The sequence below is a fragment of the Dasypus novemcinctus genome, chromosome 7 (genome assembly GCF_030445035.2).
Source record: "Dasypus novemcinctus isolate mDasNov1 chromosome 7, mDasNov1.1.hap2, whole genome shotgun sequence".
NCBI classification, from domain to species: domain Eukaryota; kingdom Metazoa; phylum Chordata; class Mammalia; order Cingulata; family Dasypodidae; genus Dasypus; species Dasypus novemcinctus.
In genome coordinates this window covers 32,834,743-32,858,261 of record NC_080679.1, presented here as the reverse complement: position 1 = coordinate 32,858,261, position 23,519 = coordinate 32,834,743, and the positions used below count along the sequence as shown (strand labels likewise).

The 23,519-nt window shown below is 33.4% G+C and overlaps 1 protein-coding gene across 9 annotated transcripts in view; it reads right to left on the bottom strand.

Moving 5' to 3' along the window:
* Positions 1-23,519, bottom strand: part of ERBB4 (erb-b2 receptor tyrosine kinase 4) — a 1,195,692-nt gene that overhangs the window by 312,336 nt on the left and 859,837 nt on the right. For all 9 annotated transcript variants that reach the window (XM_058300185.2, XM_058300187.2, XM_058300190.2 and 6 more), the window contains exons 10-12: positions 17,846-17,919; positions 16,870-16,960; positions 6,431-6,630 (exon numbers count right to left, since the gene is read on the bottom strand). In XM_058300185.2, coding sequence (XP_058156168.1) covers positions 6,431-6,630; positions 16,870-16,960; positions 17,846-17,919 — 365 coding nt within the window. The remainder of the gene's footprint in view (positions 1-6,430; positions 6,631-16,869; positions 16,961-17,845; positions 17,920-23,519) is intronic.

The following is a 23,519-nucleotide window of genomic DNA, read 5'->3' as shown; positions in this document are numbered from 1 at the left end:
AGCAGCCTACGATCACCAGCTGCTGGTCTCTGGGGAGAAAGCATCACCTAATAATGCTTTGATTTGGACATTTTTCTCAGTCTCGACAACATAAGCTTGTAAACTGATAAATCTCCACTCTTAAAAGCCAACTCAGTTCACAGTATCTGTATTTTGATAGTCTAACAGACTAAAACACAAGATGAATCTTGCCTTATAATTAAATTTCATATTCCACAATATATTAAAAGGTAAAGGTGATCATGGTACCAATTATTTTGTAATTTAATAGAAAGTCAAAATTTCTTATGATGCTATAGAAGACAAAATGCTATCTTTTGATTATATTCATAGTCACCAGGCGAAAAAAAAAAAAAAAGAATGTATTAAGTAATTACTATTTCTTCTCCAGTGTTGTCAGATACTATTACTATTTACCAGTTCCTTGTCTTAAGTAAATTCTGGACAGACAGAGACTCCTCATAAAATTGAATCATGTTATCATCCAGAGAGTTCAGTAATTACAAATTAACTCTAGTTTTGTAAATTTTTCTAGATTCGTGTCAGTGAGGTTGTTTTTTCTACTATTAAATTTTTGGAACATTAAAACCATAGAAAAAATATAGAAATTTATTTTCCATACATAAAATTTGTATTCTCCATTGCCAATTTTTTTTTTCCTCCAGAACCAGTAACCCAAATTCATATTATAGGTATTTTTATAAAGGACTAAATCTGTTACTTATCATAAAGCAAATTTCAAAATTTTTAGCTAAAAGGTTAAATACTATATCACCACACCACTTAAGGTGTGTGTATTATAGTATATTTAGAATAAGAAAAGAGCATAATTATTGCATAATTAATACTAATAGCTAGTAGATGGATAGATAGATAGATGCATTTACTTTGAGCCAGGAACTCAATTAGGTGAATACTATTATTAATCCCATATTACAAATGATAAACCAAGACACAGAGATATTAAATTGCTTGCCAAGGGTCCAAAAGCTAGTAAATAGTTTTTCTGGAATTAAAACTTAGGCCGTTTAGTTCCAGAGTCTGTTCTCCTAAACATTGTTATATAGGGTATGCTTCAGTAAATCAACAGAATTTCTTATGAAAATCAAGTACTTTGGTTTACTCTTAGAAGATTCCATGGTAAAATGAAGAGCATGGGCTTTGATATGAATCATTGGGTTCAAATCCTAGCTCTGATTTTTAATAACTCTGAACATGAGGAATATTATTTAACTTGAATATCTGTATACTTGTCTGCAAAATGAGGATAATCATAATTTACAAGGTGGTTGTGAGGATTAAATTTAACTATATAAACAGATTGAAAAGAATTTGGTACATTTAGTTGATTATTTAGCTAAAATATTGTAGATGTTTAAAATCAGTGAGGAGAGATTATTCAATACATTATACTGTATGAGTATTAGGGATTTAATATCCCATCCTTTCCTCTACCACTATATTTTAATTGTGGCCATCTTTGTGTGCAAGGTGATGAAAATAAAATAGAGAATTGCAGGAGTTACTATCTTCTTTATATATATTTCTATTGTTTCAATTTCCAACAACGAGAAAAGTATAATAAGAAAAGTAAATGTATTTCCATTTTGAAAAGTTAATAATGTTTAATTTCACTCTTTTTTATATTGAATTAAATGTGTAAGTGCAAATATTTTTAAAACACGAGATGTATGAACTCAAATGCAACTCAGATTTCTGAAGGGTTGGTGTAATATTTATCTCCACACTGCTTATTTTTCAGTGATAACACTTTATGATTAAATAATTTAAGAAACTTCAAATACTTTTCTACTCTACTCTAGTCTAAAATTCTTTTCATCCAGCACTGTCATTTTGTTACTACCATCACCACATAAATGGAGGAGTCAGGAAATGGATTTTCATGTCCTGCAGTTTCTCTCAATCTCGATCTTTTCAAACCGTAAAATCTGCTTTAAAATTTGTGACTTAAAAGAGTAAGATTTCTCAAACCAATGTCACCCTTTATAGAAAAGGTGAAATTTTTCTTTTATTGTCATTAGTGTTTTAAATCATGTTGAACTCCAAAAAAACTGTACTAAATCAAGGGCTGCCTTCTAGCAAGCTAATTCCCAAATTTAGATCTGAGTGTTTTATGGTGGCTGTATGTGTAGGTGTGTGTGTGTGTATTATCAGATGTGTTGTTGCGAGGGTATACACACATGTATGGTGTGTGTGCATGCATGCATATGTGTTGTAGTATACATGTGTGTGTGGCTTGTAAACATGTAATATGCCTGTGGTGTATTAAGAGAGAATATTTAAAATCCAATATTTATAGTGCATTAAAAATGAAGAAATACTTAGGGCTTTCTATGTTTGTAAATAACACTATGGATGATTTTTTAGTTTGCTAGGCCATGTAAAGCATATAATATGACATGAGTTTGCAAAATAATAGGAATTTATTATCTTACAGTTTGAGGCTATGAGAATATCCAAATCATTAAGGCAATGCTTTCTTCCCAGAGACTGGCTACCAAGGATCCCTGGCTCCTCTATCTCATGGCAAGGCACATGGCTGTGTCTGCAGGTCTCTCCCTTCTCTTCCAGGTTCTGTTGATTTCAGCTTCTTGCTCCTGTGGTTTTTTTCTCTCTGTGTATTCACCCCATTTATAAAGAATTCTAGTAAGAGGATCAAGACCCACCCTGGGCCATGCCTTAACTGATGTAACCTCATCAAAAGGATACATTTATACTGTCAGGAATGAATTAGCATTAAGAACATGATTTTCTAGGGCCTATATAGTTCCAAACTACCACAGATGAGAAAAAGGTTTTATTCATGTGGAGAACCACTGCAGATTCCTTGTATACATCAAAAGTACTTCTTTGAAGTCAACTTTATGGAGTAACTACATATATGAAAATGCAGGAGTATGGAATTTTCATGGATTCAATGTACTGTGGGACTGAAATCTCTATTTTGACAAATGAATTTTCATACAAAATTGATTCTAAGATATTAAAAATCATATGCATGATTTCATATGATAGCATCACAAAACCATTTTTCCCTAACTTCTAAATTTCTTTGCTAAACTGCAATGTCTACTCTAAGCCTTCAGAACAAGAGATATGTTCATGGTCTGAAAATGGCTAAACTCAATCTAAGAGAGATAACATTGAAAGTTGATGAATATCTTAGATCTTTATTATTATTAATATTATTGTACTTTCTTATGAAAGTTTGAAAATTTTAGACTCTTAAAATTCTACAGAATAGCCTTATGTAATTTACTAGATTTGCCCTTGTTTTTCTATTTTGCTCTCTTCATTCAATTTCTTTCTCTATTTCCTTATTTGCATTTTCTTTTTAAGTCATATTTACAAAAATTAAAGGAAGTATGAATGTTTGTAGGTTCTGTAAAATGATTAAGTGTTTTTCTCTGATTATTTCTTCAGATACTTTGTGGTCATAGTTATAGCTTATCTTTGAATTATAGTATTAGTATTCACATTTTTTTTGTCTTTTGTTTGTGTTTGAGAGAGGGAGGAGAAGTAGAAGAGAGTAAAAGTAAAGAGGTGAAATTATTGGCTTATTTTTGTGATTTGGATTTAACTCAGGTATATTTGGAAAATCACCACAAATTGTAAAGGGATTAAGAAGATATTCAAGCTATATTTTTATTCATCAATTAATGTTGAGGAAGATTCTATTTTACTGTCATGAATAATCTACTCTGTCTGGGACATGTACATAAACATAAATAATAATATGGGGTTATAAGCATAAGTACTAAAAAAAAAAAAAGAAAAGCAAGCTTTCTATCTGCATCTAAAATGCATAAAACCAAGGAAATAATCCAGGCTAAATGAAAATATGAATCTCATTCAATATGAGCATGCATATTTGATACAAATTTCGATTTTATACTTTTGATTCTATGTGGAAGAGAAGAGGGTATAAGACTTTAAGTTCACTCAAAATAGAGACCTCATATTGCAGTATATGTTTTTTCTCTGGAAAATATTCAGAGTTAGTTCAAAACAGCTGTGACAGTCTGAAATTCTTTTATGAATACCAGAAAGAGAAGGATTTATATTTTAAAACTAATCCATTCCTGTGGGTGTGAGACCCTTCTGATTGACTGCGTCAGTGATACTTGACTCAGGGTGAGTCCCCTCCCTCTTGCTGGGTGTATAGTAACAGCTGAAGGGGTGTTGATGCAAAGTACCAGAAGTCCATTGGCTTTTATGAAGGGTATTTATTTGGGATAGAAGCTTACAGTTACCAGGCCATGCATGTAAGTTACTTCCCTCATCAAAGACTGTTGCCACATGTTGGAGAAGATGGCTGCCGACCTCTACAAGGGTTCAGCCTTCCTCTTCCTCTTAATGCTCTGTGGTCCCACCTTCTATCAATCTCAGGTGTAGGCTGGGATAAATCTCATCTCTTTCACTGGGCTCAGCTGCTCTATTCTCTGTACAGGTTAGCTGTAAACTATTAGGCTCTCTCTTTCCAGGGCTTCTGCCATATCAATGGAGCCCTCTCTATTCCTCTGTGTTCTGTGTGTTTATGTCCCAGGGTTCCAGCATCAAAAACCTCCAACTCTCTCCTTTGCCATGCCCTTGGTGAGTAGGGACTCAATGTCCTACTGATATAACCCAATCAAAGCCCTAATCTTAATTTAATCAAGTAAAAGTGAAACTTCTGAAGTTAATAAAATCTAATGCACCCAGATGAACAGATGAGTTTACAAACATAATCCAAAATCTATTTTTGGAATTCAGAAGCAATATCAAACAGCTACACTGGGTCTTACATAAATGTAGACATAGAGAGGCAGACACACAGAAAAAGGGAGCTCTGCCATATTTGATCTGGCCATGTGAGAGAGGATTCCACATTAGTCTACAGCTGAGAAAGGCAGAGAAGTCCTGAGAGACTGAGAGAGGATGCCCAGAAAGAGACAAGCCCTATTCCTAGTGGCCCACAACTCAGCTCTGGGAGATGGTAGATTTTGGAGGGGAAGGCAGGGACTTCTGCAGAGATCAGAGGCCATCTTGCTTTAACACGTGGCTAGACGTGTTAAACACGATCAACAGTTGCTGATTTGGGTAAGAAAGCACCTCTAACGGTGCCTTGAATTGGGCATTTCACAGCCTTAGAACCATAAGCGGTTACCCCAAATAAAAATTATAAAAATTATTTTATAAAATTATAAAAATTAACCCTTTTCTGGTATTTTGCATCAGCAGCCCTGTGGCAAACTAAAACAACAGCTAAAGCATGAGTGATTTCTTCACAAATTTTAAGTTATGTTTTATGAAAATTAACAGATTTAACATTCCTTATTTGCTAGCCTCAGCTGCCTTAAATCCTTCTGAAACAAGATGGCATATAAATATATTAATTCAGTGACTACTTAACTCAGAAGCTTAAATCATGTTGTCCTCTTAAGAGCCCTCATAATACCCTTTATTATTCATGCACATGCAAAAAAAAAAGTGAACTCAACGTTATTTATGTACACCTTTATGAATGGTCCAGTGAGATCAAGATGTAAGGAAACATCTTGAGATGGAAGTTTTTGGCGGGAGATGTGTCTTTTAAGGGGACTGACTCATCACACCCACAGGAATGTGCATTTGTAAATCATTTGATTATCTGAATTGACTCATTTTATTTGGTATTTAGCATAAATAAGTCAAACACTACAGCATAGAAGTTGCACTCAAAAGATGTAGTAGTGTATCATATTCAGTAGAAAAACAGGGAAGAATTAAATATTAATCATTGCAGTATCACAGTATAGGAAATGAATAGTATAGTTATGTACCCAAGGAAAACAGGTATGTGTTCCATGAAGTCATTTGCTTCTGTGTAACAAAGTATGAACTGGATCAATGAGTAGCAAAAGAGATGAAAAAAGAGACAGTGGCATGGCTACAGAAATGCATTTATGAAAGAAACTTTCTTCCTGAACAGTAAACTGCTATCTAAAACAGTAATTTTATACATTTCAGAAGAACACATCATTATTTCTACCTCCTCCAAATGATAAATGATCTGTGTTATATGTTACCAAATTCATTGAAACCAAACAGCAACAGAGATTTCAATAGGTGGATTTCCACAAACTGACCTGGGGTACTTGTTAAAAAATTTATATTTTCAGGTTCCACCTAGATTACCAAATCCATATCTCCACAGAAGATTCTTATAATTAAGCAAGTTTTGCAAGCATGACAATACATTATAAAAGTCACTTACCGTGACTTATTTTATGCTATATGAGTAAGAATAATACAACTACCTCTTTTTTTAAAGGGTTGAGATACAAAGATAACAATTTGGAAACACTGTTCTTACTAACTGTTTAGTCCAATGTAGATTGGGACAAATGTATAAAGCTTCTAGGTTTTAATATCCAGGTAATGTACTTACTACAATTTTCAGCTTTCCTATTGTCCCGGATCACTATTCTTTGGTTGATAGTACTGAAGAGCGTTGTCCAGTTAATAGTATGATAATAACACAGGTTACTGTTGTCAGTTATGTAGATATTTCCTGCACTGATTTCCTTCAGGGACTGGAATTGCAGAGAAGTGATGCCCTGTTGCTTGAGGATAAGCAAGGAGAGGCCACTAAAGAAGGGGAAGAGGGAAAATGAACAATAATATTTTTTGGCCATGAAATCAATATCTGAAGTAAAATAAAGAGGATACATCGTACTCCAGAAAGAATGTTAATGGACAATAAACAGAATTTTAATTAAAAACCTGTGCTCAGAATATTTTTTTACACAGTATATAACATCAACCTTATAAGCAATAACCTGAGCCCAAAATGATAATATCCATTTTAAAGTAAAAGGTAAAAGATTGATTTGTCCATTTCTTAATCATGCCTATTGATGGTATATTTCTACTCTCCCTGTAGATGTTTATCACTGAAGAGTTTACTCACTGTTTCCTTCCCATTGCCCTTGAATTTTAAGTTGCTTCAGGATTGGAATCCTGCATTAAGACTAAATAAATGTTTACTGAATGATTATTCATTTACCTAAAGACATTAATTCTCCTATAACTATTTAATAGATTTAGACATGTCTGAAAAGCAGAAAATGACTACAAATATTTAGTTTGAATTTATATCTCAGAAACCAAAGCATTGTAATTGTAATGGTTACAGAACAGGAGGTTATTAAAAATTAAAGAGAAGAATGAAATTAAGGTAAAATTTAAAATACTCAGAAAGTATGCACAACTGGGAGTGCTTCTCTAAAAGTTAAATAATAAATGTTTTGTGGGAACCAAATATCAATTCAAGATAAAAAATTTTTCTTTATTAAAAAGGTTGTAAGTTTACAGTACAATCATACCCAACATATATTATTTCCATATACCACCCTATTTTTAATACCTTGCATTGGTATGGAACATTTGTTACAATTGATGGAAGCACATTTTTAAACTTGTACTATTAACTATAATCCATGATTTAGCCAGGGTTCCCTGTTGTGTAATGTAGTTACATGGATTTTTTAAAATTTATTCTTTTATATATACAACCTAAAATTTCCCTTTTTAAATACATTCATATATACATATATATATATTTCAGTGTTGTTAATTACATATAAAATGTTATGCTATAATCACCACCATTCATTACCAAAACATATGTATCCTTATATGTAGGCATCCTGTACATTTTAAGTCTTAACTTCCTATTTCATATACTCACCCCCATCCCCTGATAATCTATACCTAAGATTCTGGCTCTATGAGTTTATTAATTATAATTGTTTTAAATTAATGAGACCATACAATATGTGTCTTTTTTTTCTGGCCTATTTCACTCAACATGATGTCTTCATGTTTCATCCATTTTGTCACATATATCAGGACTTCATTGCTTTTTATGGCTGAATTATTCTCCATTGTGAGTATATACTATATTTAGTTTACCCATTCATTTGTTGGTGGACTCTTGGGTTGCTTCCATCTTTTGACAATTGTGAATAATGCCACCATGAACATAGCTGTGCAAATATTTGTTTGATTCTTTTGGGTCTAAACCAAGTAGGGGGATTTCCAGGTCATATGGTGTAGCAGCTTGATATCATTGATGCATTCCAAGAAGAAATATTAGATTATGTTTGTAAACTGATCTTGCCCTCTGGGCATATTAGATTGTATTGGATTCAGAGTTTTACTTAAGTAATCAGGTAAACCTCTTGTGCCTGAAGGGCACCCCGCCAAGGGGTGGGGACTCACAGATAAAAAGACATGGCAAAGGACAGAGTTAGGGGTTTTTAATGTTGGAATTTTGATGTTGGAGTTTGATGCTGAAGCTGGAGCCCTGGGAAGGGAGGAACCCTAAGCCCAGAGAGAAGACCTGGAAAGAGAGGAACCCAGGAAGCCTGAACCCTGGCAGATGTCAGCAGCCATTTTGCTCCAACATGTGGCAATAGACTGTGGCAAGGGTAGAAACTTATGCTTTACAGCCTGATATCTGTAAGCTCCTATCCCAAATAGATACTCTTTATAAAAACCAACTGATTTCTGGTGTTTTGCAAGAGCACCACATATGGTGTGGTGGTTGGACACTGTATATACCCCCAGAAAATTATGTTCTTAAAGCTGGCCCACTCATGCGGGTGCAAACTTATTGTGGGTAGGAACTTTTGATTGGGTTACTTCAGTTAAGGTGTGGCCCAGTGTGGGTCTTAATCTTCCTACTGGAGTCCTTTATAAACTGAACGAATATGGAAAGAAAAAAGAAAAAGCCACTGAAGTCAGAAGTTGAAAGCAATGAAACCCTGAAGAGAGGGGAGAGACTAGCAGATGACACCATGTGCCTTGCCATGTGACAGAGGAGTCCAGGATTGCTGGCAGTTGGTTTTTGGGGAGAAAGCATTGCTTGATGATACCTTGATTTGGACATTTTCACAGCCTCCAAACTCTAAGCTTGTAAGCAGTAAATCCCCATTGTATAAACCAACCCATTTCTAGTATATTGCATTTTGGCAGTCTAGCAAACTAAAACATGGTATTAATAATTCTCTAAACTTTTTGAAGAACTACCTGTCTTCCACAACAGCTGCATCATTTTAAATGAGGGTACCAATTTCTCTACATCCTCTCTAAAATGTAGAGAATGAATGAGGGCTCCAATTTCTCCACATCCTCTTCAACACTTATAATTTTCCATTTTTAAATAGTCGTCATTCTAATGGGTGAAATAGTATCTCATTGTGGTTTTTATTTGCATTTGCCCGATGGCTCATGATGTTGAGCATATTTAAGTGTTTTTTGGCCATTTGTATATCTTCCTTGGAGAGAAATCTATTCAAGACTTTTGTCCATTTTTAGATTGTGTTGTTTGATTTTTGTTAATTTGAAGGATTTCTTTATATATTTTTGATATTAAATGTTCATTGGATATGTGGTTTCCAAATATTTTCTCCCATTGTATAGGGTGTTTTACTTTCATGATAAAGTCTTTTGAGGCTCAAATGGTTTTAATTTTGATGAATTTCTATTCATTCATTGATTCATTCATTCATTCTTTTGTTGCTTGTGCTTTTAGTACAAAGTCTAAGAAACTATTGCCTAACACAAGGTCCTGAAGATGCTTTCCTACATTTTCCCCTAGGAATTTGAAATTTTTGGCTATTTTAATTTGGGTTTTTGATCCATTCTGAGTTGATTTTGTATAAGGTGTGAGATAGGGGCCTCTTTCTTTCTTTTGCAAATGGAGATCTAGTTTTCCCAGCACCATATGTTGAAGAGGGGTTTCTGCTCTCTACTAAAAAATAAGTTGGCCATACAGGTAAGGATTGACTTCAGGGCTCTCAATTCAATTTCCTTGGTCTATATGTCTCTTCTTGTGCTGGTACCATATTGCATTGATTACTGTGACTTTGTAATAAATTTTAAGATCCGGAAGTGTGAGTTCTCCAATTTCATTCTTCTTTCTCAAGATGTTTTTGGATATTCAGGGCCCCATACCCTTCCAAATAAATTTGATAACTGGCTTTTTCATTTCTAAAAAGGAGACTGTAGGAATTTTTATTGGGATTTTGATGAATCTGTAAATCAATTGGTAGAAATGACATCTTAATGATATTTAGTCTTCCAAACCATGAACACAGAATGTCCTTCCATTTATATGTTATTTTTGAATTCTTTTAGCATTTTTTTTTATTTTCTCTGTACAAGTCCTTATATCCTTGTTTAGATTTATTCCTAGATATTTGATTCTTTTAGTTGCTTTTGTAAATGGGATTCTTTTCTTAATTCCTTCTTCAGATTGTCCATTGCTTGTCTATAGAAACACTACTGAAATTTCAGTGTTGGTCTTATATCCTGCCATTTTGCTGAATTCATTTATTACTTCTAGTAATATTGTTATGGACTTCTCAGGATTTTCTGTATTTAGGATGATGTAATCTATAAATAGGGAAAGTTTTACTTCTTCCCTTCCAATTTGGATGCCTTTCATTTCTTTTTCTTGACTAATTGCTCCGACAAGAACTTCCAGTACAATGTTGTACAGGAACAAAAGTAATAAATGGACAAACAATGGTGATAGTGGACACCCTTCTATTGTTCCAGATCTTAGAAGCAAAGGTTTCAGTTTTTCACCACCAAGTAGGATGTTGGCGGTGTGGGTTTTTTTTTTTTTTTTTTTATTTCTTTTTATTTTTATCTGCTCTCTATCATGTTGAGTTGGTTTCTTTCCATTCCTAGTTTTCTGTGTTTTTATCAAGATTGAGTTCTGGATTTTGTTAAGTCTTTTGAGATGATCATGTGGTGTCTTCCTTAAATTTGTTAATATGGGGTATTAACATGAGTTGGTTTTCTATGTTGAACCAACCTTGCATGCCAGGAATAAATACTACTTGATCATGACATATAATTCTTTTAATGTGCTAATATTTTATTGAGGATATTTGCATCTATATTTATCAGAGATTTTGTTTGTAATTTTCTTTTATTGTGCCATCTTTATCTGGCTTTGTTATGAGGGTGATGTTGGCCTTATAAAATGAATTAGAGTGTATTCCCTCCTCTTCAATTTTTGGGAAGTGTTTGAGCAGAATTAGATTTATATCTTTTTTGAATGTTTGGTAAAATTTTCTTGTGAAGCCATCTGATCCTAGGCTTTACCTTGTTGGGAGCTTTTTTTTAAAATTACTGATTAAATGTTTCTAGTACTAATTGATTTATTTAGATCTTCTGTTTTTTCTTGGTCAGTGTAGGTAGTTGTATACTTTTAAGAATTTTTAAATTTCACCTAGATTATCTAATTTATTGGTATATATTTGTTCATAGTAGCTTTCTGTACTCCTTTTTATTTCAGCAGCATTGGTAGTAATATGCCTCTTTTCACTTCTGATTTTCATTGTTTGTGTCCTCTTTCTTTTTGTCAGTCTTTTCAAATAACCAACTTTTAGTTTTGTTAATTCCTTATTGTTTTTTTTTTTTCCTCTTATTTATTTCCACTCTAATCTTTGCTATTTCCTTCATTCTGCTTGCTCTGGATTTAGTTTGCTCATTTTCATTTTCACTCAGGTTTTTTTTTTAAGGAGGTACTGGAAATTAAACCCACGACCTTGTAAATGGGAAGCAGGTGCTCAACCACTGAGCTACAACTGCTTCCCCATGAGAGCTGTTTTTTTCCCTTTGTTTGTTTGCTTTGTTTTTAGCACCTACCAGAGATTAAACTTAGGACTTCATATATGGGAAGCAGGTGCTCAACCACTTGAGCTATATCTGCTCCCCTTCACTCAGTTTTGAGAATAGGTCTTTGATTTGAAATCTTTTTTATTTCTTAATGTCACCATTTACAATTATGAATTCCCATGTTGGCACTGCCTTTGCTCCATCCCATGAGTTTTGGTAGATTGTATTTTTATTTTCATGCACCTTAAGATATTTCCATATTCCCTTGTAATTTCCTCTTTAACAATTGTGTATTTAAGAGTATGTTAATTTGGCTATTCTGTTGTTGGGTTATATATATATATGTCTGTTAAGTCTTGTTGGTTTAGAGTATAATTCAAGTCTTGTGTTTCCTTATTGATATTTGGTTTAAATATTCTATCTATAATTGAAGTGATATAGTAAGGTCCCCTATTATTAATGTAGAACCATAAATTTCTCCCTTCAAATCTGTTAGTATTTGCTTTACATGTTTTGGAGCTCTATTGTTAGGTGCATATAGAATTATAATTGTTACATCTTCTTGTTGAATTGAGCCTTTAATTAGCATATAACTACATTCTTTATCCCTCTTAACAGTTTTTGACTTAAAATCTATTTTATCTAATATTAGTATAGCAACCCCAGCTCTCTTTTGCTAACTACTTGCATGATATTTTTCCCCCTATACTTCTCTTTGAAATGAGTGATTCTTTTGCAGACAGCATAAATGGGGGTCATGCTTTTTAATCCATTCTGCCAATCTCTGCCTTTTGACTGGAGAGTTTAATCCATTTACATTTAAAGTCACTACTGATGATGCAGTTTCTTTTGTCATTTTGCTATTTAGTCTTCATAAGTCTTAGACCTTCTTTGTCACTCAGTTCTTCCATAATGACTGCTTTTATATTTATTTTTGTGTGTGTGTGTTGTACTGTATTGATTGCGTTCTTCCTTTCTCTCGGGGTATATTTTTCATCTATTTTCCATGTGGTTATCATAGGGTTTAACATTCTGACTATATAATAATCATATCTGTATTCCTACAAACTTGACTTCAATATCGTACATACACTTTTCCTTTACCTCTCTATCTCCCTACCTTTTTTTAGTATTTGTTACAACGGATATATCTTTGTAGATAAGATATCCACAACTACAGATTTATCATTACATTGTTTATTTATTTATTTTATTGTATTGTATTTATTTCTCTCCCCTTCCCCCCACCCCATTGTCTATTATCTGTGTTCATTTGCTGTGTGTTCTTCTGTGTCCGCTTGCTCTATTAGGCAGCACGGGGAAAGTGTGTCTCTTTTTTGTTGCATCATCTTGCTGCATCAGCTCTCCATATGTGCAGCACTGCTCCTGGGCAGACTGTGCTCTTTTCACATGGGCGGCTCTCCTTGTGGGGTACACTCCTTGTGTGGGGGCACCCCTATGCTGGGGTTCCCCTGCATGGCATAGCACTCCTTACCACACGGGTCAGGAGGCCCTGGGGATTGAACCCTGGACCCTCCATATGGTAGGTGGATGCTCTATCAGTTGAGCCACATCCACTTCCCTAACATTACATTTTGTGCATTTGTATTTTAGATTCTGTACAAAGTAAAAAGTATAGTTACATATAAAAAATACAATACAATAATACTGGCATTTATAATTACTCAGATGGTTATCTTTACCTAAGATTGTTATTTCTTTATGACATTATGAACCTCTTTCTCGTGTCCTTTCTTTTCAGTGTAAAGAACTTCCTTTAGCATTCTTGTTGGGCAAGTCTAGTGGTGATGAGGTACCTCAGCTTTTGTTTATTTAGGAATGCCTTAATCTCTCCTTCATTTTTGAAAGAAATTCCTGCCAGTTATAAAATTCTTGGTTGGCAGTTGTCTTCTTTAGCACTTTATGTATTCCAACCAAATTCCTTCTTTTTTTTAAGGTTTATTTTATTTATTCCCTCTCCACCCTGTTGTTTTGCGCTGTCTGCTTTCTGTGTCCATTCACTGTAAGCTCTCTTTGTCTGCTTGTCTTCTCAATGTCTCTTTAGGAAGCACCGGGAACTGATCCTGGGACCTCCAATGTGGGAGAGAGGCACTCAATCACTTGAGCCACCTCAGCTCCCTGGTTTGTTTTGTCTCATTGTCTCTTCTTTTTGTCTCTTTTTGTTGCACCAGCTCTCTGTGTGGGTCAGTTCTCTGCACGGGCCAGCATACCACGCTGGCCAGTTCACCATGCAGACCAGCTCGCTTTTACCAGGATTCCCCAGGAAACAAACCCAGGACCTCCCATGTGGTAGACAGGAGTCCAATCACAGGAGCCACATCTGCTTCCCCCCCACTTTCTCCTTGCCTTTATGGTTTCTGATGAGAAATTGACACTCAGTTTAACTGGGACTCTTTTGTCTATAACATATTGTTTTTCTCCTGTAACTTTCAAAACTCTCTCCTTGTCCTTTGAATTTCACATTGAGGGCAATATGTGATGAGGTATATGGTTCTTTATGTTTGGTGTTCTCTGGGCTTCTTCAATGTACATATTCATGCCTTATACTCAATTTGGGAAGTTCTCTGTCATTATTTCTTTGATTATTCCTTCTGTCATTTTTTCTGTTTTTTCTCCTTCTGGGATCTCTAAAATGTATATACTGGTACACTCAGATGGTATCCAGAAGTATTTTAGCCTATATTCACTTTTTATAATTCTTTCCTTTTTCAGAATCTTAGCCTGTTTCATTTCAATTGTCTTATCTTTGAGTTCTCTGATTTTTTGCCAGCTACAATCTTCTGTTGAAACACTCCTGGGCATTTTAATTTATTTTGGCCTTCAACTCCAGTAGTTCTGTTTGGTTTCTTTTTAAAATTTTATTTCTTTTCTAAGATACTCACACTGCACAGTCTCTGTTTAAGTGATATCCTGTAGTTACTTGTCTTTTCTTCTACCTACTTGAGAATTTTAAGGTCATTTTAAAAAAAAATCTTTATTTGGTATGTCTACATTCTGGTCTTCATTGGTGTTTTCCAGATTTTTACTCTTTCTTTGGATGGGACATTACTACTTTCTGTTTCTTTGTTTATCCTGTACTCTTGTTGCACACTGTACATTTTCTTATTTTAAAATGTTAACTCTGCTATTTATTGAAGATGACTGTTTCTGTAACCAGCTGTTGATAAGACAGAGATTTTCTTGAACTTTAGCCCTCCTATCAGGAAGGTCCAAGGTCAATGTAGTATGCTGTTTCCTCCCTGTCTTTTTGGGCCTGTGTCTTATCCTGGATGTGTGATTGTTGGTTTTAGATATCTCCTGTTTACAGGAGTTTAAATTACTCCCTTTATTTCCTATGAGACAGACAACTCTTTGCCCTAGGCTATCTGCCTCTATAAATTCTTACATTCCTTTCTTTTTGCCAAACTGCTTTTACCAAGAGGAAAAATTCTGGAAGGTGGGGAATGCCAGAGAGGAACTTCCCAAGTTGGCCTTCCCCTTCTAAAACAAGGCTAAGGGGCAGACTGACTTCAAACTGCCCAGGGGAAAGGGTTAGGAAGGGTGCCAGGAGCTTCTTCCACAGCTTCCCATAGCTATGCCCTCTTGACAAATGCAGACCATCAATGACCACTAATCATAGCCCTGAAGAAGTTTATTGTTTTTAAGTCTGCTCAGCAACCTCTGTCTGGGGCCAGTTGTAACCATGAATGCCCTCAGAGCTGGGCCCACAGTGATTCAAAGTCACTAATCAAAGCCATGATACCCAATGATGGTGAGGTTTTTAATGTCCCTTTCTGTCACCATTGAGCTGGCCAGGGGCTGGAACCCCTGGTGTCTTGCTATGAGAGTGGGAGACAGGTGCCAATTTACTGGAATTTCCCAGCCTCTCCCACTCACTCTTCCCTGTACAATGTTCTACTGTCCTACAGAGTTTCAAAAATTGTTGTTTTGAATAATTCCTGCCTTTTTAATAGTTGTCTCACAGAAGCACTGAGTAATGGAACTTCCTATCCTACCACCTTCTGACCATCTTCCCCCCTAAGAAAGTTGTTTTTATTTTGACATATTCCACTTTCTAAAATAATTATCTTTTTCCTCCATTGTCTAAAGAAATATGCTCCTCACACTTTCAATGAACTAGTGGACATTATTAATCAACTAATGGACATTATTTTACATTTTGGAGAGAAAAGCTTTCCCCTTTCACTTATAATTCTAAATATATTTTGATGTTAATACAAAGAATTATTTTCCATATCTTATATATGTAATCCAGTAGCTCAAATATGAAAGCTGAGATATAATTCATTCTTTCAATTCTTCGCTCTGATTGTAACCTCCTTGAGCCATTGATTACAAGGTTAGCAAAATGATTTATAAATTTTGTTCAATAGGTAGTACAAGTTGGTTGCATATAGGATTTGAATGGATTCTGTCTCTCAACTAACCATTTTAATTAGACTCTTGTCCCCTTTATATTTTAAAAATCACTCATAGGTATATTTGTTTTAAAAGCAAAATTCAATGTAATTCCTTTGAAACCATATTATAGAATAGTCAATGACAATATTGACTTCAGCGATTTTTCATATTTATGAAGAAAATTTAAATTCTCCTTGCAAATCAACTTTTAACTGTTCATGAATAAGAACTTCAAATAGATAAAATTTTAAAATACTGGCATTAGAACTTTAGAACAGTATACTTTTCTATTGTTTTATCTACTCATTTATGAATCAGCACTACATATAGGATGTGGACCAATTTCTGAAACACAAGCCCTACCATGCTGAGTCTATATGACAGCACCAGAGACAAAACCAGAGTCTGTTAGTGCAACAGCATTTGTATCCCACACACTGAACCTTTTCTAATTCACTCAATTTTATATTTTAATTATGATAACATACAATAAAACAGGTTCAATTTTATGACTTATCTCATGCACTTCAAAATTTTAAAAATTTGATATTATTTTAAATGTTTGGCAGATAAAATATCATGCAGGATATTCTGTGTACTTTAGACCAGTATTGGGGTAATTTTCAGTGTGCATACCCTTGAAATTAAAAGTGGAAATACTGCTATATTTAGAGTTGCTATATCAAGGAGACAGATCTTTTGCATAATGGATACATGATGCTACTCTTTAAGTTTGGGACTCTTGAAACTCTGAACATATTCACTTACCTATAGAGTACTCTTCCCCCAATGGTAACCAGGTTGGAAAATACACTGAAGTCAGTCATATTTGGGGGCCATGATTGTATATTCAAGAAACCTACAAAAAATAATGACAGTTAAAAAATCAGAATATTTTTGTCTTAATATTAGTGTTTTATACTCATTATTCTTAAAGTATGACAAATGAAAATGTATTGAAAGGTAAAAAGGCAAGAGAAAAGCACAGTGAACATTACAGTTTATGAACCATTTTATCACGTATTTAATTTATTCTTCCAAGATTGAGGGTCTTTCCCAAAGCTTCTAGGATACCATACTCAAAAATGAGTATCAACATAATGAGAACCAAGAACCTACATTTCTGAGACAAATGGAAACATAAAATTGTAGATATTAAAAGATTTAAATGTTTTAAATTTGATTTATTCTTCTACAAACAAAAATATTTAGGCTATTGTCACAAAAAGAAAAATGCAGTTTCACTTTACACTCTGCAATACTTTATCACTTTAGCTGTATACTTATGTATATTCCTAATCTTCCTCCATTTTAACTTTCCATTCTTTAATGGAAAATCTACATTTGTTTCTCCTCTGTGGGCCTCATAACACCTAGTATAATGGCCTTGAACAAAATAGGTTCTCAATAAATATGTGCTAAATGAACGCTACATGTTGTCCACACTCAGTAGCACTTCTTGTGAAAAATTAAATAAAAAAAAATAGGTTCAAGGATCAGCTGGCATTTGAAAAAGAGGTAATGTCAAAATATCAAGCTCTTCTCTTAATTATAGTTCCATGGGTTTTCAAAATGTGCATAAAAGCTATGGTGTAGGATACCCATCATTTAAAATAATATCAAGTTTTTAGAAACTGTGATTTGCTTTGAAAATGAGTTGCTAATTCCAACATTAGGAAATGATTTCAAGAAAACACAAAAATTTGTGTAGTTCATAGTAGAACAATTACAGTTTAAAAATTACCTGTTATCTCTCTAACTGTCCGAAAGACATTCAGTTTCTCTGGATCTATGGCTTCAATTGCATTGTAAGGGTCCCTACAAAATCAGAAGGAGACAGATTACGTCAAAATTTAAATTAGGTAAAAGAATAAAAATGTTAGAAGTATAACCACAGTTAATTCAGAATGAATTTTATGTAGCAATAGGAGGGTTAGCAATGCCTTGTGTAAATTTTTCTATGCTAGATGTGGAGAGGAATTAACAGATGCTTTGGAGAAATTGTTGATTACACAGAACATGATTTCTTCATCAAAGGCTGTCCTACATCTAGATGAATGGTTCAGATTTGACTATCCTGAAACCCTCCAAAATATAGAAATCCGTTTATGGGCTATTTTGTTTTAAAAACATCATCCTTAATTTGGAGAGATATAAGCTGTAAATAAATTTATTTTGGTGAGAAATATTGTCCTTCGAGCTACTCAAAGCATTCCAAATACCTAATAGCATCTATATTATTATAAAAAGGATAGAAACAAACACATCTGCAGTCATTTTTTGTTGTTGGTACTGCACCACATAAATCAATAATGTATGGAAATCACTCTTCGTATATCTTGAGTTCTCTTGTTCCTATTTGGATTTTTTACATTTACTTTATGACACAGGAACTACTCCATCTATATGAACTATAATATTTGAAAACAAAATTTATTACAAATTTCATAATACACAAAGGTGTTTTAGAGATTTTTAAATACCATCTAATAAATAAACATACTTTAATGCTATTTGATTTATAGATGTCCCTGTCTTTTCAAAAAAGAATATAAAGTACTTTTAAAATTCAATATTTAAAGGACTTTTTCAAAGGTTGTTAATTTTAGGGAAATATTTTTTCATGTAAAACATACAACCATGCAAAATAATTGTATTCTAGAATATTAAGCCAAACATAAAACATATCCAGCCTTCCTCATTATTTCCTGCAATACTGTTCAATTTTTAAGGAATACATAATACTTTTTAAAAGTTGCATTACATTAAAAGGCATTCTATGGTATCTTGGACAAGTCGGGGTCTCATATTAAAATATACCCTTCAAAGAGAATTAAATGCTATTCATTGGCCACTTCTCCCAGAGAGATTAAGTCTTCTAATAGCAAAACACTTAGCTCTTTTCATAAGTATGAATCCACCTGCAGAAATCAATTGCTTTATTATCGCTGCTTTATTATTGCTGTGTACATTTTGTTTTACCAGTTTATATACCTATTCCTTCTTATGAGAATCTTTTTGTCATGGGGAATAACCAAGTGCCTTTGATACATTCTTTTTTTTTTCCCAGAACATACCAGGGATTGAACCCAAGAACTCATATAAGGAAAGCAGGTGCTCAACAATTTAAGCTATATTCGCTCCCTTGATACATTCTTAAAAGCGTTATTAACCTATGCCATAATCCCCTGACCATTGGATACACATGTGACCTGTCTCCTGGGAATTAGAATCTGAATCCATTGTATTATTCAGCCCATCATTAAGCCTTAAAAAGACTAAATTACTTCCAGCCACGCTGATTCTGGAACCATCTTATACTGGTTTTACTGAACTTGGTTCTTCAGTGTATTCTATTCTGTGAACAATCTCAGAGTTCTCTGAAAAATCTTTGATTAGATTTCACTTGTTTCAACCTTAGAAGCACAATTGAAACAATGTACTACTAATTTAACATGGAGTTCTATGGAAAATTCAAAAATATGGAGGTTGCTGAGATTGGAAAAACACTATAAAAGTTTTCTTATAATTCACTCATAAACTACTGATTAGAATTTTCCTCTATAGGATATAAATATCTCTCAAAATTTAAAGTTCCAGAAAACTTGACCTATAAGTGAAAATAGTCAGAATGAATTGCGGTGATTCTGATGAATATGATACCAAAAAATTAAATTCACCATGTGTGAAAAATGCTCTTTTTCTTTGCATGTGCAAAGCCTTTGTTTGCAGAAGAAATATGAACACTGCAGTAGTAGAATGAACTTTCAACTTTTGGTCTTCAATGAAAAGCAGCGTGTGGAGCAGCTCTGGTCATATAATCAAATTCCCTGGCTTTATTGAAAAACACTAAAAATTTAGGGCAAGCATACAATAATGGGGTCAGTCCAAACCTTTACTAAGAACACTTCCAGGTTGCCATGAAAGAAATGAATTCTGGTCTGTTAGCATGAAGCCCAATGGACCACAGAAGTTTTATATACTTAATTTTAGAGATTCAGGACTCTCATAAAATAAGTTGACAGAGTTCTACTTACAAACTTGAAAGTACCTCTAGGGAATTTCATCCTACAGCCACTAGAAATCCATAGTACTTTAAAATAGAGAACTTTGCTAGCTAAATTCAGAGTCATTTTAAAGAACATTGTATCGACCCTGCCATTGTGTTTGGTGATCCAAAATAAAGCTCGAGTATAGGATAAAAATAGAGAAACATATTTTCACGATTCCACTGAACTCATTTTATTTTTATGACCAAACATATTTTTTCTCTTCCATTGTCTATCATAATTGAAGTTTATCTTCTCCCTACTTATTTACCAGTGTCTCTCAACATCAATATCTTTATTTGGTGAATACTTTGTTACTGTAAGCATGTGTACACAGTGCTAATATGATAAAATATGAGAAAGGAATAATACTACTGATAGACCTAAACACTGAGCTTTCTTGGCATTCCCATTCTAAATAAGGAGTCAAGAATGCCCAGTGTATTTTCTGGCAATGGCATTATTGTGCAAAAAAACAGAACAGGCTCCTTAACTTTTCTGAGCCCATTTACATGTTAAAATTTAAGTGAAAATTTTCCAGAAATTTATTTTTAGCACAAACTGTGTTTTGAAAAGTATAATCTCATTTAAATATGATTTTTGCCCATTTTATTAAAGAAACACCTCAGCTATTTTAAGCAAACTGCATTATCCTATTAAAAATGTTTACCACAACAGCAAAAATAAAACCAGTTAGTATATTCTTAAGGTAATAACATTTAGGCAAAGTAGAATATCTCTTTAACTTCCTAGAACATTTTTCTTTATAGTTCTCCATATTTAAAAAAGCTTTCTATATATATACATATATGTGTATGTATATACATATGTATTTAAGCACACACATAAATACAAACATATGCCTACTTATACATATGTAAGATTTGTCTAACCTTACTGAATTAACTTTATATGAATACCTTCCTGAAATAAAATAAAAGGCTTCGAAATATATATTTCATGCTGAAATGAGACTGGGAATGAAAAATATATTATAATATACATACATATACATAGTATGCTTGAGATGTAAAAATATTAATTGTAACTTCAAATATTCCAAGTTTAATTGTTATGAGTAAGCATAAATAATGATCTTCTGAATGAAGAAATATGATTTACCTTAAAAGAAATATTGCCATTAAAAATAATTTGACCTTTATTTGGTTTCCAATGGTTTATAAAAATAATATTTGTTGTTCAATATGCTGTACTATAAACTACATAGTAATTTAGGGTTTTCTTTTTTGCACCACCTTATCATCTTATCCTTTTCTGCGGTTTCTTTTCCCTCCCCCTTCCCTCCCTCCCTTCCACCATTTATCAATATCTTACAATATGTCAGGCATTGTGCTGAACATTCAGTCATTTTTGCTTTAAATCCCCACAACAACTAGAGGAAGTACTATTTATTTTTAACCCAGTTCTCCATTTCTATGGAGGAAACTCAGGGTTTGACATGCAATGGGAGCTCAGCATTAATGTAAGCTGTCATGGTAGAGCAGCAAAATCAAACACTGCTCTAGTCTGGACCAAGTTACACGATTAGAAAATGTAACTCTTATTTTCTGAGCTTATTTTTAAGAGAAGCTTGGTGTGCCTTGATGCTACTCATTGATTTGAGTTGTTTTTCTATAAGTCATATTTTACCTGTATTAATTAGCATGATTGTTCTCCTTAAAAGCCAGGGTTGCTCTCTAAAGTTTTATAACAATTCTTCACATAGATTTGTGAATGTGCAATCTATGTTGCACAGTATGTTTTTATCCCTTGAAATACATTTTCATTTTTTGCATTTATTTATTAACATTTACCTGACTATAATCCTGGGGTAAATAAGAATATGTAAAACTATTTTACAGTTAGTATAACTTCAGAATTTTAATAAGCGTGTTCCATGATGAACGAAGAATAAAATACCTATTTGAACCTCACTAGATCAAGTCTTTTTCACACCTTCCCACCCATGTTTTATCTGTAAGTTTCACCATGGACAGACCACTTTTGTTAGTTTATAATAATTGTGCTATCACAAAGTTCTTGCAGTGGTTTTCAGTGGGGACAGTACCACTCCACTAAGTCGAAGTTGGGACATTTGTGCAAGTTTTTTAGTTGTCACAGAGATTAAGGGATACTTCAGACTTTTAGCAATTACCCAGGAATGTTCAATGCTGTGCTATGTGCAGGACTGTCTCTCACAGCAAATTATTTCATATTCTGCATAATCTTTAAATGTCCCACCAGATATTTAGTACCTCACGTGTGCAAACTTCATACTTTGTCATTTTCTCTACTGGGATCGCTTGTAATTTCCTAGTCTTGTCCCTATTTCAATTAAGCTTATTTCCCTCTTCTTCTTGTCATATAAAAATACGTCTGGTCAGTTAATTTCTATCCCAATAGTCCACTGTTCCTCTTCTTTATTTCTCTATAGTTCTTATGCAAAATGACTTTCGATATTATTTCTCAAAACTTGATTAGAAATAAGTGGAAGCTGAGCATTTTCCTATCAATGCATATTTTATTATGAATTAATTTCCTCTTATTGTTTCTTTAAATTATGGCTAGAGAATTATAATGACTTCTTTTAAATTATATCTATAGGTAAGCTATATTATCTATGAAAATAATTTTAAAATTGAAAAGAAAGTGATAAAATGTTTAATGTGTACATGAGGGGTGTTGAGCCTGACAGAGATGAAAACTACTTGTTGAATGTAATTCTTGAGGATACAATTTCAAGTCTTTCCCCATACTGATGGACTTGAGGCTAATTCATTTATTATTTCCCTGGACAATTAGAATCAAGTGGCTATATTTTCTTATTTCTCATAAAACAGCTTTATTAATATGATATGCTTTTCCATTTATGGTGATATTTTGTTTTAAAAAAATAGTTAAAATATGGAAAGATAAACACTTCGATTGCTTTTTCTGTTCCTATTTGTATATATTTATTCATAATAGTTAAACCATTTTGCTTCTAGAAATGGTATGACAGATGTTCAGAGTAAGATTCTGAATTGAAATATGTGAGTGATTTCTTTATTTGTAGCCTGTAGCATTAGTATTTAGGGATTAAGAAGTAATATAACCAAATAGATGAAATGGAAAGTAAAAATAATGACATTTTTATTACAATTCAAGTAATACAAATTTGGTTGTTCTCCCAGTTAAAACCAGCAGGTGGTTCTTTAATGAAGAAGCCCAGAAATTGTTTTAATTTTTTATAAGTACCAAAATCAAATTTATTAAATAGATCTCTACAGTAGTCCTGACTTTCCAACTGAACAGAAAAAACAGAAAAGAGAAGAATACATCAGGGCAAAGAGAATTTCTGAAAGAAACGCAGAAGAATTTCAACTTACT